This window comes from Polypterus senegalus, chromosome 1 (assembly GCF_016835505.1).
Source record: "Polypterus senegalus isolate Bchr_013 chromosome 1, ASM1683550v1, whole genome shotgun sequence".
Taxonomy (NCBI): domain Eukaryota; kingdom Metazoa; phylum Chordata; class Cladistia; order Polypteriformes; family Polypteridae; genus Polypterus; species Polypterus senegalus.
Window position 1 is genome coordinate 41,910,771 of NC_053154.1, and position 16,945 is coordinate 41,927,715.

Genomic DNA, 16,945 nt, shown 5'->3' on the forward strand with positions numbered 1-16,945 from the left:
CCCCTTTTCAATTGCAGAGTACTTGTGGAAATCCCAGTGATGACAGTCTACTGGCTGATGTGTTAATTTAATTGGGCCGAGTAGGTGCACAAGGGGTATGTTGCTTTGCTTCCAGTCTGGAATTTGCTTGGGTGATTTCTGGAAATCTACTATGATAAACCTCAATTGGTTGTCATGGATTACTATGTCTACTTTGCTATCTAATGCAGTCACATCTATAAAACTAAAATATTCACCAGATGAATTGTATCGACTTCAAACAAACTATGAATTGCCTGCTGATCTCCTGCTGCACCGCAGCATTCTTCGACGTCCGGGGTTCTCGTCGTCATTTTTGTATCAACAGGCGTAGCAGGAGGTCTATTCCTTCATTTTGGTCGGAAGGATGCACTTGTCCACATATTTTTGAGCGATGTGTTGATCATAATGTACTGATTCCTCTGGTAAAATCACCAGAATATCTGTCCATAGACGCTTTAATTTTGGATTATTTAATACTCGATCAATCTCTAACAAAGCTCTGCTGATTGGTGATTTTATCGTAGACACTAAGATGAACTGTTTATGTCTTAAAAAGACTTGGCAGCAACTGGGTGATTATTTTCATCTAAATCAAGCTCTCCCTCCAGAGTTTGCTTGCATCTCGAAATCCCGTCGTTCGGGGAGGGGAGGCGGTCTCGCAATAATACACTGCAAAGACCTAAAATTATCACCAATACATCTTCCACCGTATCCATCCTTGGAATTGTTAGCTGGCAAACTCTGTCTATTATAATTGCTGTTTTATATAGACCTCCTAAACTATCAAGTGTTTTTATTGCAGAACTTTTTACTGTTTTAATAACTTTGTGTGCAATGTCTACTAATGTCATCCTCATGGGTGATTTTAACATACACGTTGACGTGCCAACTGATGCACTGACATATGATTTTAATGAAATCCTTGACTGTTTTAATTTAATTCAATATGTCAACTTTTTGACTCCTAACAAAGGTCATATTTTAGACTTGGTTTGCTGCTCTGGTATCATACCACACAATCGTATTCCTATTGAATTACCTATCTCAGATCACATTTGATGTTATCTTACCTCTCAGTAAATTAAAGGTTCAGTGTGTAATCTCATTTCGTAATGTCAAGCATGTAAACCCAGAGACCCTTATAGATTTATTGCAGTCCTAGCCTGTTTCTCCTTCTGCTACCACACCATCAGAATTAGTAGACCTTTTACAATGCTGTTCTGTCCTTTGCCTTTGATACACTAGCTCCCTTAAAAACACTGACTGTTTTATTCTCACTGCTCCCTGGTTTACATCTGATCTCTGTCAGCTCAAAGCCATGTGCCGACAGCTGGAGCGTCCAGCTAAAAAGAAGGGTCTTGTTGTACTCAAGGAAATGTATTCAGATCATATGTTAAAATACAAAATGCTCTCTCTGCTGCTTAAACTGTATACTATTCTAACATTATCAATACAGGAGGGAAAAATACTAGAGGTCTTTTTTCTAAATGAAAAGGCTAATTACACCACCAGAAAATGTCACTCACCATAACCTCTCTGTTAAATACTGCTGCATATTTTTGGATTTCTTCAACTAAAAATTGAAAAAAATCCACCAGCAACTTGCTTTCTCTATCTCTGCATAAAATGACATGCTCTCCACTATCACCCATATTCCCTCACCAGCCACCCTATTCTCAGATTTCAGTTTATCAGCTAAAAATATCTCGGAGCTTATAACGAAATCTAATTCTTCCACTTGCCAATTAGATCCAGTACTTACAAGCTTTAAGTCCTGTCTGTCACATATTTCCCCCATGATAACTACTATAGTTAACTCTTCCCTTACTACAGGCATGGTCCCCCCTCACTAAAAACAGCCTCAATTACTCCAATTCTGAAAAAACCTGGTTTAGACCCAAATATCCTTAACAATAATCAGCCTATTTCAGATGTTCAATTCATATCTAAAGGTCTCGAAAAGATAGTTGCCTCCCAACTCCAGTCCCATCTTTCAAAAAAATTACTTTTTTGAACAGTCTCAATCTGGGTTTCATCCTAAACACAGCACAGAAACTTCCCTGGTCAAAATCACAAATGACCTATTCCGGGCAGCTTATATGGGAATTTTATCAATTCTTGTGCATCTTGACCTCTGCTCCGCATTTACCATATCCCATCAGATACTTTTGAAGCAACTAGCTAGTTTTGGAGTCTGTGGCCTTGTCCTCCAATGGTTTTCTTCCTACCTCACTGATAGGAGGCAATTTGTTCAAATAAAGGGCTTTAAATCTGAGAATTCAGTCGTTACTCCGGGAATTCCCCCAGGGTTCTGTTTTGGGGCCACTTCTTTTTCTCATTTATATCTTTCCAATAGGTAATATCTTTCGACACCATGGTATTAAATTTCACTGTTACACTGATGACATACAGCTATATCTATCCAATAAATCAATTCGGTTTTCCCTCCAGATACTCTTATGGCATGTCTCCAAGACATAAAGACTAAAGAGCAATAAAACTGAGGTGCTCCTCATTAGTTCTAAATCCACACTTGTTAAGGTTAACCAGTCTTCTATTTTAATTAACAATATTAACACAAACATCTTTACCCAGGTGAAGAGCCTGGGTGTTATTCTTGACAGTACTCTCTCTTTTTCTTCCTATATAAGTAATGTTTCTCGGACTGCCTTCGTCCATCTCCGAAACATATCTACACTTCATCCTGTTCTCACCCAACATAGTGCTGAAGTATTGGTAAATGCCCAAGTCACCTCACATAGAATAGCATTACAGTAATCTATATCTGGCATCCCACAAAAACTTATCCATCACTTACAACTTATTCAAAATTCTGCTGCCAGGATAATAACATGTTATAAATCCACTGAACATATTACAACCATTCTCTCTCAACTTCACTGGGTCCCTGTTAACTACAGAATACAATACAAAATACTGCTCTTAACCTTTAAAGCTCTCCATGACCTTGCTCCCCCCTACCTCACTGATCTCCTTCAGACTTACACTCCTCTCGCTCACTCAGATCCTCATCTGCAGCTCTACTTTCTGTACCACACATCAAACTCAGTTCTATGGGAGCTCGAGCGTCTCTCATAATGCTCCTCAACTCTGGAATTCTCTTCCCTATCATATTCGTCAGCTTGATTCAATATCACATTTTAAAACTAATATATTTAAAAATATATAATATACACACACACACACATTATATATACAGTATATCCGCGCTTCACAGCGGCGAAGTACTGCCTTAAAAGTTTTATTAAGAAGAAAATTAAACCTTTTTAAACTGAGGGAAAATATACCAATAATTATTTGTTAAGGATCTCTTTGTATATCACATTGTGAGTTCGGCCCTCCGGTTGTAATATGACCAAGCTATGCGCTGAGCTTACTCTTAAGTATGCAACGTACAGCATGTACAACATACATGTGAACAGTAATCTTGTTTCAAATCTCACAGCTTGGATTGCTGTTGTCATAATTGGTTTGAGTTTCATGGTTTGTTTCAATTACGAGTAGTAATAGTAATACGACCGTATTTGTAGGACTTGTGTTGAAGTGACATTCGGCATCTGTCAAGCATTGTAAGCATACAACCGGTTTCATCGATAACTTCACATCCAGCTTTTGAGAGTTTAAACATTCACAAACATCAAAGTGTCCACTACTGAAATCGTCACCTGTGAATCTAAGATGTTTAAGAGGCATTGGCAGTTGTCCAAAGGTGTAAAATATTTTGCCATTTCGGTACACTTGAAAGCGACAACCGAACAATTTAGCGGTAGCCATCAACTCACATTCAGATGCATAGGTGAAGGGCTTAAGCATTTCACTCTTATAGTGCTCCTGTGTAGTATAATTATCTCCTGTACCATCATCAGTCTACACCTTGAACCTGTCCCAGTCATTCAATACATAAGACACAATGTTTCTCCAGATATCAAGAGTGAGCCTGATATGGCCGTGCAATATGTAACAAAGAGAATGGAAAAGATAGGTGCCATCTCCGGGCATGGAAACCACTTGGTAAGTGACAGTTCTTTGATCGATGGTGATCACCTCGATAGATATGTTAATGCGGGTACGGTTGGAATGATAAAGGAAATGGGTACCCGAACAATGTAAAGTAAGTCTAAAATACCTACACAATAACTATAATCATAATAAATAACCAATAAAACAGCGGAGAAGCCGTGGATTAAATAAAAAGGCTGTAGTTATCAGCAGGGAGACGTGAATCCCTTGGCGAAGCAAGGAAGGGAATGTAGAGACTGGAGCGACGGACGGCCTTATATAGGCAGGCAGCCAACCAACAACGTGGGAGGTGTTGGGATGGGGGACCCAATGCCGCCTCACACGGTAACTGAGCTGCAGGCTATGGACGTATATATGTACGTAAGTAGGATTCGGTTAGCGTTGGGAACCCGCGTACCATATTTCTTGAAGATGGGCCCATAAGTAACAGACTGTTGAAATGTTCAATATGGCGGCCGACAGTGGCATCATACCACCGAAATAAGTACCAAATTTCAGCCTTCTATCTACACGGGAATTTGGAGAATTAGTGACGTTGAAAAGTTCAATATGGCGGCTGACAGTGGCGTCATACCACCTAAATAAGTACGTACATTGGTTTCGGTTAGCGCAGGGAAGCCGCCTACCAAATTTCGTGAAGATGGGGCCATAAATAAGAAAGTTCAACATGGCGGACGTTGTTGACCGTTATGACCGTTAAGCATAGAATTTCAAAATGAAACCTGCTTAACTTTTGTAAATAAGCGGTAAGGAATGAGCGTGCCAAATTTCAGCCTTCTACCTACACAGGAAGTTGGAAAATTAGTGACGTTGGAAAATTCAATATGGTGGCCGACAGTGGCGTCATACCACTGAAATAAGTACGTACATCGGTTTCGGTTAGCGCAGGGAAGCCACCTACCAAATTTCATGAAGATGGGGCCATAAATAAGAAAGTTCAACATGGCGGACGTTGTCGACCGTTATGACCGTTACGTGTAGAATTTCGAAATGAAACTAGCTTAACTTTTGTAAGTAAGCTGTAAGGAATAAGCCTGCCAAATTTCAGCCTTCTACCTACACGGCAAGTTGGAGAATTAGTGATGAGTGAGTGAGTCAGTGAGGGCTTTGCCTTTTATTAGTATAGATTTGCTTGAACATTCCGGTTGGTTTTGCGACTTCTCTCATTGTGCTAAGTACCATAGTTTGCTTTTGGTAGTGATTTATTTGCTTGAATCCGAGAGAGAGGCTGTGAGCCAAGGGGAGGGGGATGCAGGGCCTCAGGAGTGGGGAGCAGGATGGGGCCCTCCTCACTCATGCAGCAGACTCAGTTCGAGTTGATCTACCTCTCTGCACACGTTGGAGCATACCTTGCCTCCACTTAGCTATCGATACGTGTTTGTTCAGCAGACATTACCATCTGGAGATTAAGGAGTAACGTTTGACTTTTTTGAGAGCGAGATCAGAGCTACATGTGTTTTTATATAGTTCTCTTTGCAGGAGACTTCTGTCAGGCTTTGTCCGTCATCCAAAGACAAACTCACGCTGACGAGGTGGATGTGTGCCATGAGTGCTAATTTATGTGGATTGAAGTTGCCAAGCTGTTACTGATCGTCAATATGTGTACCTGTTAGTTTTGGGATGGAACCACAACATTGCCCTAGCTACTACTGGAAGTGGGGAATGGTTCCTTACAGATTAGAGACAGCTATTGCAATAAATAATGACGATTTGTACACCTCAGTTCAAGATTTGAACAAACTTATTACTGCAGTATACCCGGACATGCCTTCGATTCTAGATCGTCTTCTTTCTTAGTTTGGGGAACGTTCTATCCTCGCTCTAAGAAATGACGCTGTTGATATAATTAATCAATTGATGCTCAAATTATTTGACATGCTATCTCGGACATACACTTCAATAAATACAGTTTCAGAAGACCGCAAATTCAGTTCATTATCCTACAGAATTTTTAAATTCCATTAATTCTCTTGGCATGCCATCCCATAACTTACCTTTGAAAGTAGGAGAACCGATTTTCTTTTTGAGAAACCTGAGCCCACCCAAACTTTGCAATGGTACCTGTCTCCAGGTCTGTCCGCTTCAGAGCAACATCATAGAAAGTGATAAATCATCACAGGATGTGGCATTGGCGAAAGGGTTTTAATCCCTTGCATTCCTCTAATTACAATGGACATGCCCTTTCAATTGAAGAGATTACAGTTCCTGGTGAAGCTTTGGTTTGCAATGTCAATTAACAGGGTCCAGGGACAGATATTCGAGTTGGCAGGAGTTGATCTTGGCTCACCAGGCTTTTCGCATGTTCACTTTTACGTCACTTTCTCCTGGGTTAGTTCCCCAAGAAACTTATATCTCCTTGCTCTGATAGCAAAATCTAAACTATTGTATATCATCAGGCCCTGTGATAGGAAAGCTATCAAAATAAATTCTTCTCAATACAAATTAAATTTTTTATATTGATTTTTAAAGTTGGTCCTGTTTCACTACTACGTTGGAGCCGCAGGGAACAGCTAGTACAGTATAAGAAGGGGCAGAGCAGACTGATGTTCTCTAAGTGACATCCTTCAAATCTTTTATAATTCTCTGATGACCAGTGGAATTTTTCTACTCTGTGGTGTTCTGGGCTGGTAACATGACTTCAAGGGAGGCCCACTGAATCAACAAGCTAATTAAAAGGGCAAGCTCAGTTGTAGGACAAACTCTGGACCCCCTGGAGGTAGTAGCAAAGGAGAGGATTAAAACAAAACTGAGTGTCTTAAGGAACAGTGCTTCACATCCTCTTTCTGACTCCCTGAGTACTTTCAGGCAACAAATTATTCACTCGGAGTGTGACAAGAAACACTACTGAGGCTCTTTTATACCAACAGCAATATGTCTGCATAATGCCCTCACTGTGTCTGTGACAGCCAAGTCAGACCTTTTTGTTGTTTTTAATTTTTTTGCTTTGTAGTCATTCTGTTGTGTGCTCAGACCAAAGAGTGTATGTATATTTATTTATTACTTTTTATTTTTATATATATTTAAATTTAAATATATTTTATCTACCTATTTATGTATTTATTTATGTCGCCTCCTTAGTGTTGCATGTTTTCTTAAAAAACATGTAAAAAGAGTTGTATTTTTTGACTTGAAAAATTACATCATCTACTTTAAAAATTGCAAAACACAGAGTCCGAAGCGTAGAAAGTATAATTATTATACAGATAATATAAACGGCACACTACACACGTGCGAGTGACACGAGTGTCACTTTTGGAGGCACAGAATCACTTTTGGTTTTACTGTCTGTTTCAATTTCTCTGCATGAAGACAGTTTCACTTCATCACTGCGATGAGAGGCATTTCTTACAAAACACCATTATGAGGCTAGGAGAACATGCATTTGCATTGTTACCCAGGTAACACTTTGGTCTGATACTTACGTGAGATATGCCTATACAAGGGGTGGGCAATATCGGTCCTGGAGGGTCGCAGTGGCTTCAGGTTTTTGTTCCAACCCAGTTTCTTAATGAGAAAACAATTATTGCTGATGAAACACTTATTGCTTAAGTGACATTTTGATGCTTCATTTTAGTGGTCTCAGTTGTTAAGGTTCTGCTCCCTTGATTGCTTATTTCAGTCTTAAACAGCAGCATGCAGTTTTTTAATGGCTCCTGATTAGCAATAAAATGTAAGTGGCAAAGCAACCAGCAGTTCTGCATCCAGTTTGTTTTCATTTACATCTGTGTGTGTTCATCATGCACTGTTTGATTTAATAAAACACTTAATAGAAAATGTGACAGACTGAAAATTATCTGTTTTAGACTTCAAATAATTTGGATGATATTCTTGGAGAGGAAAAAATCTACTATATAAGAACCTTACATTACGCAGACTAACAAACCATAAAATTAAATAATGTGCAAGACTGGCAAGGATTGGTTTCTAATTAAGCAGTTGGGTTGGAATGAAAACATATAGCCACTGCAGCCCTCCAGGACCGACATTGCCCACCTCTGGCCTATACCGTTGCCCAAGTAATGCTCGGCACTAATACTTTTGGCACTTTTACAGTCTTAGTAAACCTTGGATCTTACATGAGATGTGTCTATACTGTTGCCCAAATAACTCCCAGGACTAACGCATTTAGCACTGTTTTTACAGTCCAAGTGATATTTGGGTCTGACGATAAGGAGGTTAAAAAGCTTCTGTAAAAGGCCACATTTTGCCCTGGGGACATATAAAGTCCTATCACTCTCTTTCTTTTTCCATCCATTTCTGTTTGCTCTCTCAACTATTTACAAATAACAAATCAACAAAACTTTTTATTCTGGAATTATTTTAAAATCTGTTTTCAGTCTGTCCCAGTATTCCTCCCTCCCTCTTTGTATACTTATATTTAGCCTTTCCCCAGTCAATTTTCTTTGGGATAAATCTGCTACATCATTTTGCCTACTTCATGTGTAAGTGTCTGGAAATGACTAATCGTTTTACATTTTACCCTTAACATTTACATTTTTTCAAGTAGTGGGTCCAGACCAAGTCTGTATTTTCTCCCTGTTGAGGCATCATTTGTAAAAATTGTTGCAACCATTCTCATGAGCAGTTTTAAAATCTGGTACTGATTTAACAAGTGTATTTACTCTTGTTCACTGTACCTTCCATAATCCAGGCATAATCATCTCATGAAGGTGTTGGTACAGGGCAGTAAATAGAAGAGGAGAGTTTTGCATGCACCTAGCATACATCACTTTTAGTCCAGTCTTAGTACAATCTGATAGCCTCATCATTCCTATTCATTTAAGTCTTGCCTCTACTATTAGGTACTTCATGCAGAATTTTGTCTGTCTGTGTTTGTCTATGAACCATTTCCCCACAGAATATCTTGGCTGAGGCTATAGTTCAGGTTTTTTGTCACTTGTCCACAGTACAATAAAATTCTTAATTGCATGTATTTGCAGAACAGTGACAGTAATTTAGTCCCAAAATAAGACACTGAGTACATACATACATTCAAATATAAAAATATATTTTTACATAATAGCTGTTTTGTAAGTTCACTTGTAAAAACACACATAATATTTGATTTATATATTTAATAACCTTAAAGCATATGCATAGAATATGTCCCTGAATCTACAGTCATAAGTGAACAAGGAGTATAGATGGAGGCTCAGCACATTTCCCTGTGGAGTGCCTGTGTTGAGTCACTGTGGAGATGTGATGCTGCTGGTCTGTACATTGCTGTCATTTGCCAGAAAGGAAGTCCAAAATCCAGTTCTATAGGGTGGCACTAATTCCCAAGTTAAGGAGTTTGGTGTTCAGTTTTGCTGGTACAACAGTTTTAATTGTGGAGTTACTGTATAATCTATAAACAGGAGTCCGGCACAGTAGTTTTTATTATTCAAATGTTTGTGGATAGCATAAAGTGTAAGGGATATGTTTTTTGTATTAACTTCCAAATTGGGGGTACTGTGCATGTTTATAGAGGAGTTCCTCATAGAGTTATAGAGAATTTCCTGCTGCGTATAGAGAGTTTAGAATAATGAATCTGTTGTATCCATTTTCAAAGCTTTATTTGCCATATTAGTATTGCTGCTGACTATTTCAATCCCTAGCTGTAATGTGTTTTTTTTTAACTCTATATATGCAGGCTTCTCTTTGAATGACTGACTGGTACAATTTGTTTTCAAATTTTTAGTTAATGATGTAGCTATGTTAGTAGCACACAGATTTCATCACCCTGCAATGAAACAGTTTGTGCCATGGCAGCTCTGTGCATGAGTGGACCTGTGATGGGCTGCTTCTCCAGGTCTGTTTCCTTCTTTATGCCTAGTGCTGTCAGGATAGGGTCCAGCCATTTGCAATCCTGAACTGGATTAATTGTGCTTGTGAATATTATGTATATGATAATGCTTATAATAGATCAGTTAAGCTTTATAAAAACTACATCAGAATATGCTAGGCAATAATACTGTATATGCATAGTTAATATTTTAAACAAATTGATAAGTCATCTGCCTGATCATTTTTTGCCAATATGTAGGCAAATAATAACTTAATATAGTTTTCCTAAAGAGAGAGGAGTGTGTCTGCATACTCATTAACTGCTGCACTGGCATACAATGTCTATGCCATGAATAGAACCTCATAAGCAGTGACTCGGATTTACACAGCAGCTAAGGGAAAAATGTTTTTACGATTTTAGTACTTTGGTTGGAGTAATAAGATGAATAATTTCAATTTCCTCTAATTCTTGAAGGGATACAACTAGTACTGGCTGACAATGTATCATGTGAATGTTGTGCCAAATGTTATTAAAGTTAACAAACAGCCTGACAAGCTAAAAAGGTTATATACCATAAATTATTTTATTGGCTAACTATCTAACCACCGATTAAGTGAAAATTAAATGCCATAGCTTGTTGAGCAATGAGCTGACAAGCTTATTCACATTCTGCAACATGAGCTAACTATATAATGATAGTGGTAGAAAATGAAGAAATATTGGAAACACTTGTTTGATGCTTGTATGTCAGGGCAAATATGAGTGAAAATCGTATAGCATTGGAATGTTTGCTAATCAGTCCATCTCACATGTTTGGGCATACATAAATGTTTTGTTGTATTTATAATATACTTTGTACATATTACACAAGCTATGTAATAACTTTTCCCATGGCCGGATTGTGACTTTAAGTCTGCCAGATCTCTTCTTATCATAGCTTCTTCCACTTTCCAATTACCTTTTGGATTGTGTAGTACACCATACTTACTAACCTACACATATAAGGGTATTAATGGTCTGTCTCGTTTCATTTGCTAATTGCCATTTTCTTACCATTATCACTGGAATATTGTCCAAGTAGTAATTCAGAGGGTATAGTAACACAGTCTGTTCCAACTCTTCTTTAAGACAGTTTTAAAGTAATCAACAGAAGTTTGGACACCTGTGAAAATTGTTTGCTTCAACTTGTAAGACTTAATTTATTTTAATTGTTGCAGAACATCTGTAGGTTGTAACCTATTAGTTGTTCCCTGAAGAACGCCTGTTTGTAATCTGATATGGCCTTTTTTTAGTTTTTGTTGTCCTAACCTTTTTAAGTTTAAACCTCTGTCAGTTTCATTAGGTCATTCATTGTGTTTCAACTGATTAAATTTAAAGAAAAAATAGAAAAACTGAAGTGTTCTAAAACTTTTAACCGGTTGTATGTATATATGTGTGTGTAGATAGATAGATTTGTGCACACACACACACATATTCCCACACCATGTTCGTTAGAATAGTCAGCATAAGACAGTTTTACATCCTGAAAATGATGCTGTAGCACAGTAATCGCACATGCTTTCTCCCTTTCCCATAAGGATATCCCTCAATATAGCAGCAATTTATATATTGTAGAAAGCATACCTTCAAGTCAAGTTAAAAATCAAAGTTAATACATTTAATCTTTACAAGCCCCAACTTGAACTAAAAACTATAGAACCAAAGTGATTATTCTGTGCAGCCATGGGTCATTGAAGTAAATCTGCTTTCCTTACATTCTAAAATGTTTCCCATCTGTGCATGTTTTTGCTGAGTAGTTTGTTTGTAATGAAGTGATCACCTACTATACTTTTCTATAATGTAGCTTTTTGCCAAAGCTATCATTTCAACTCCATTCAGAGTGCACCTGAATTATTTTTATATAGTTTAAGCTATGTAAGTAAGAATGTCTTTTAAACTGATGCAAATAAGATGCCTTTTTTTCGTTTTTTATTGTTTCTTTGTGATTAGTCATGTTAACCATGGCAGAAATTGTTTTACTTTCACACTATGTTTTATTTATTTATTTTTTCCTTTTGAAGTTCTGGGTTCGTGTTCCTTTGATGGCATCAGAAGATGTACGTGATGATGTTATTGAAAATGATCCTATATCTTCTAAGGACAACACAGTGGATGAGGAGAAAACATGGATGTGGTAAGTTATGCAAAGTACCCAGCTCTGCTTTTATAGATTCAGTTTGAATAGCAATGATGGTTACTGTTGCCCAGTACGAATAACTGCCATTTTAACTCTGTTTTTAAATAATTTGTCAACGTGTTACCCTTATTGGGCAGTAATATGACCATCTTCTATATCTTAGGAGGACTAATAGTCAGAAATGTCATATAAAATACAGTACTGTGCAAAAATATTAAGCCAACCTACTATCTTTTTATAGATAGTAATCTATTTGGTTCTGAAAATACTATATAGCATTAGAATAAACACAAACATTGATAAATTAAAAGTAACAAGAATAGGTTGTGGTTTTTAAAATATGTCACTATTTTGCGTGGCCTCACTTAGAATGAACAACTGAAGCAATTAGTTTTGGTAGACCACTCCATTGCCAACTACCCCATATTATGTCTGATTCTTTTAAGCTTTTTACAGAATTTGTCCTAGCTCATACTTTCCATACTGCTGCTATGCCAGCATCTTTTACAGTGTATTTCAACTCAATCATCTGTGTAGTTTGTTTTAGTCACATATTCCCTTTAATCTCATTGCTCATACCTTTAAAATATTTTTTTTTTATTCAGATTAATTTTGTTATGCTCTTTTATGGAGAACTAATTTAATGACACATTTAAAAACTGCATGCCATACCTTAAACCTTAGAACAGACCAGATGTCTTTAGTTTAGCAAGCAAATTAAGTTAAAAAGAACTAACCGCATGCACAATTGTATCCAGTGTGGTATTAATCTAAACACGTGAAGTCTGTTTTTTAAACTTTTAAAATAAATTGATGAAGTTATGATTTAATTTAGCCTTTACTTTCTGATATATCAAACTCTTGTCAGTATATGACTGGATAAAGTATAGGCAAAACCTGGAACTGATGCAGCCACAGCATATAACCTGGCTTGGACACCCTGGCACAGCCTCAGGTTGGATTTCAAAATGACTCATTTGTCTTTATTATCTGAAGTGTTAAAAACCAGAGTATTTCATTTCTTGATGGTCTAAAAAAAAACCATTGAATGCCTGATATTGACATAAATAAACATACTAGGGCTTCCTCTAATGTGAAAACTATACAAACCATGCGTCATTGTTGCACAGGTGCTGTTGAATGCACAGGGCAATGTTGTATGTCTTTGAAAAGCTATAATTGAAAAGTCTTGGAAATGGCAGATTGACCATTTTGAGATGAAAATTGAAATATCAATGCCTACAACTGAACTATATTGAGTAAGGTTAAAATTAATGTGTAGTTGTATAACTTAATCAATTCTGGGGGATATGGGCCATGCTTTATGGTATAGATTAACTCTGTGGTGACATGACATGTTGTTGGAAACGGCAGATTCTTTTCGTACACTTTTTTTGTGAGAATTGAAGTGTGTTGATACACTGGACCAGTGAGTAATGAATAGTAATTATAATAAGATTATGGAAAACATGGCAGATGTGTCAGCACCAACACGTTAGATCAGATAGGATGATTGAAAACCTGGACCTTGAAACAATGAAACATTCTGCTTCTTGAGGGCTTTTATCATTAAACTTGAAAATTTCGTGATAAAGGTCCATGCAAGAGAAATCCCTTTTGAGACCAATCCCATCTGATTCTTTTCTGTCTTTTCCATGAAGGCTGACAAAAAGTGCACTTCATATAATACTATTAGCTGCTGCTATATGGTCTTAGCTGAGAATTGATATTGAAGGTTACACATACTTTCACACACACACACAACTCGCATGAATTTTAAAACATTTGATTATAGCACATTTATATACAAGAAGTAGGGATGTTGTGATCCCTACTAAATTGGCTGATTTTCACATTAAAAAAGATTTGAACGGTACATTGGTCGATGTAAAAAAAAACTATCTTTTCAGCCCCTGTTTTTTCTAAGCTTTACAGTAATTTAGTTACAGTGCTCATTTATGCCAAATATTATGTCAGTTGAGCCAGCATTTTTTTTTTGCAGCAAGTTTCCTGTGGTGTAAACAAAGAGCATCAAGTTGAGGCTTGTTTTGCGAGAGATGATTGGAATATTATACTTTACTTTAAAGAAAGCGGAGTAATAAACTGAGAAAAGGGAATTGGAGGAGTCCACCTATGCAATTAGGCAAATAGCAAGAAAAGCTTCTTTAATAAATTCAGACCTTTTTATTTTAGATAGCTAGAATTTAGTTACATTTTTAATTTGAAATAGAAAAATGTTACCTTAATAGCAAAATGTGTCTTGCTTATAAACCTGTTCTGCATATTAGTCTTGTGTCTTCTTGATAAACAACTTGGGAACATTTGATACATTTTTGGCTTTTTTAAAGATTTATACTGTTTATTATTTGTTTCTGTGTGTCATACAGCATATTTTTTGATAAGAAACAAGTATTTATAATTCCACCTCAAAAATTATGAATAGTGACAAGCAAACTCCAAGGTGTTCGCTTTGCCTCGAGTTTGTAGAAATCACGGAAGTGTTTTTGCTAATATTGCAGAGCTCTGCAAAATGCACTGAAGTTAATGGAGAAGGACTAACTGAACTAGAATTGATTGGATTATAATGGTGCAGTCATCTTTAAAGTGTCCCTAAGGGCTAGGGAAATGTCTGCCAAACTGTACTGGACTGATTATTGTGGTCAAAAAGGTGACCTGAGTACCACTTGACTACCATGCCTCTGTGAGATCAAAGAAGAAAGAACGCAGTTAGTAACGCACAAACATGGATTTTATCAAAACAAAGTGGAAATGATGAAATCGTAGTCAAAAGTCTGAAAAAAAATGTCATTTTATGTTGATTTATGTGATAAACTGTTGCTTTGTGTGCTTTTCTGCCCCTGTCCCTACTACACTGCCACTGCGCAGCAAGAGATGGTTGCATGCAGCAAGAGATGGTTGCATGCAGCAACAGATGTTTTATTTGAATTTATTTGAGACACTATTGCTTTGTTATTTCAGAAAACTGAGTTTTTTGATTAATATATTCAGCCCTGGGAGCATAGGAAAAAAGAAAAACAAATCAGCCCTAAAAATGTTAAATGCAGAAAATTCAAAGTGCCGTATGATTGAAGCCACTGGCTCGTCTTATTTTTTGAAGTCGTGCAGAAGGCTCTACCAAACTGTCTGTGCTGATGCTTTGCACTTTTTACTCTGTCAAAAAGATAAACACATCTTGTAAATAGTAATAAATCTATCGTCGTTATTTCATAGATTCTCCTGTTTTGATAAGGGAGGGTGGGTGACATCAGGCTCCTTCATGGTTTGTTTTCACTCGCCATGTGGCTAGTTATGCATGCATAGGGCACGCACCTCCTCCTCCTTCTATTGGCATGGAACTCGAAGATCGACTTGCACATTTGGCAACAAGCAGAGATATTTATGCTGTTATTTGTTTCATAAAAATAAAATTTAAGAACCTGTGTTATTTACTAATCTGCTTCTTAAGTTGAGTTCACATGCTATATACAGTATTAATGTGCCTTTATGGCTTTACATTTTATAGCGTTTGTTTTTATGGAAAAAGTAAAAGACTGGTATGAATACTCATGCTATAGTAGTTCACCAGCTGCCTTAGCATCTTTGGTTTCCATGAAGTCTGCATGCTCTGTTTATATCTGCACGAGTTTTCTCTGCTAACCTCGAGTTTCTCCCAGTGTTCAAATCTGCAGTGTGTCAGCCAGTAGACTAGATACTAACTTTGAGTACGATCGTGCGCCCTTCATAGTGCCACTCACTGCATGCCTCCATGAGAACAAAGAAGAAAGAATATTGTGAGATATGCGCAAGCCTCGTAAACAGAAAGCAATCCTATGTTTTAAGTAAACAATGAGAAAATGCAGAATTGGAGTTCGAATCTCAGTGTTTTTTTTTTTGTTTTTTGTTTTTTATATTATTTATATAAAGTGTCCCAAATATGCTGGACCAAGTATTTTGGCCAAAAAGGTGACCTGAGCTGTGAGGCAGCAACAGTAGTAGTAGGCAGTGACAACAGGAGCAGGTAGCATGAATTCACAGAGGTGTGGACCCCACAAGCCCAGTGTAAGATTTACAAAAAACAGAAGGAAAGCGATAGTCAAAGAACCCATCTAGTCCCTAGAATCAGAAGAAGGTTGCTGAAAATTGTTGCTAATCCAGGACTCATTAGTTTGTTTTTTTTTTTTAAAGGTCTGTCTGTCAATAGAATCTTTAAACAACCAACCCCTTGTCTGTGATCACCCTACCTGCAACAATGAATATCCACTCAGACAGTAAACTGGAATCCAGACAACAAAGCACTTCCAGTGCATACTGAGTAAGCTTCCGGATTAAATCCAGCCTCATCACCCAGAACTCCATGGGCTCATTAGTGCTCATAGAATCATTTGCACTGACGCACTCCAGGTAGTCACTTATCATGCTGTCCAGCCACTGGCAGGGACTGCTGCTATTGTCGCCCTGTGTCAGAGTGGGTCGTTGAGGCTGGAAAAAGTCTCTCCACACATCCATCAGATTTCCACCACCACACCTGCTGCTGCTGTTGCTGCTACTGACAGCTCTGACAGACGTGTGAAGAGGTAGCAGGGAGGCAAGGGTGGAGGTATGACTTGAGCAGCTTGCTGGTAAGAACAGAATGAAGGTTAATCATTCTCCATTCCTGCTGGTTGAGCTCCATAAAGTTCCTGATCTTGGCTTCGTACTTGGGGCCTAGTAGGGTGGTTACCCAGTAATCGTTCCTCTGTTTTATAGCTTTAATCCAGTGGTCCCTCCTAAGGCATTGCAGCAAACGAGCAGCCATATTGTAGAGGTGCCGTCTGTCCACCACTACCTATCATCTTCCTCCTGCTGCTCAGCGTCCCTTAATCCCCTGACAATATGCACTGCCCTCTGTACCTGCTCATCCTCTTGCTGTGAGCCACATGCCGCCTTCTGCTTTTCCTACT

The 16,945-nt window shown here is 37.8% G+C and overlaps 1 protein-coding gene across 1 annotated transcript in view; it reads left to right on the top strand.

Moving 5' to 3' along the window:
- The window catches only part of prmt5 (protein arginine methyltransferase 5), a 70,784-nt gene that overhangs the window by 21,527 nt on the left and 32,312 nt on the right, over nt 1-16,945 (top strand). The window contains exon 5 of the mRNA XM_039747984.1: nt 11,890-12,002. Coding sequence (XP_039603918.1) covers nt 11,890-12,002 — 113 coding nt within the window. The remainder of the gene's footprint in view (nt 1-11,889; nt 12,003-16,945) is intronic.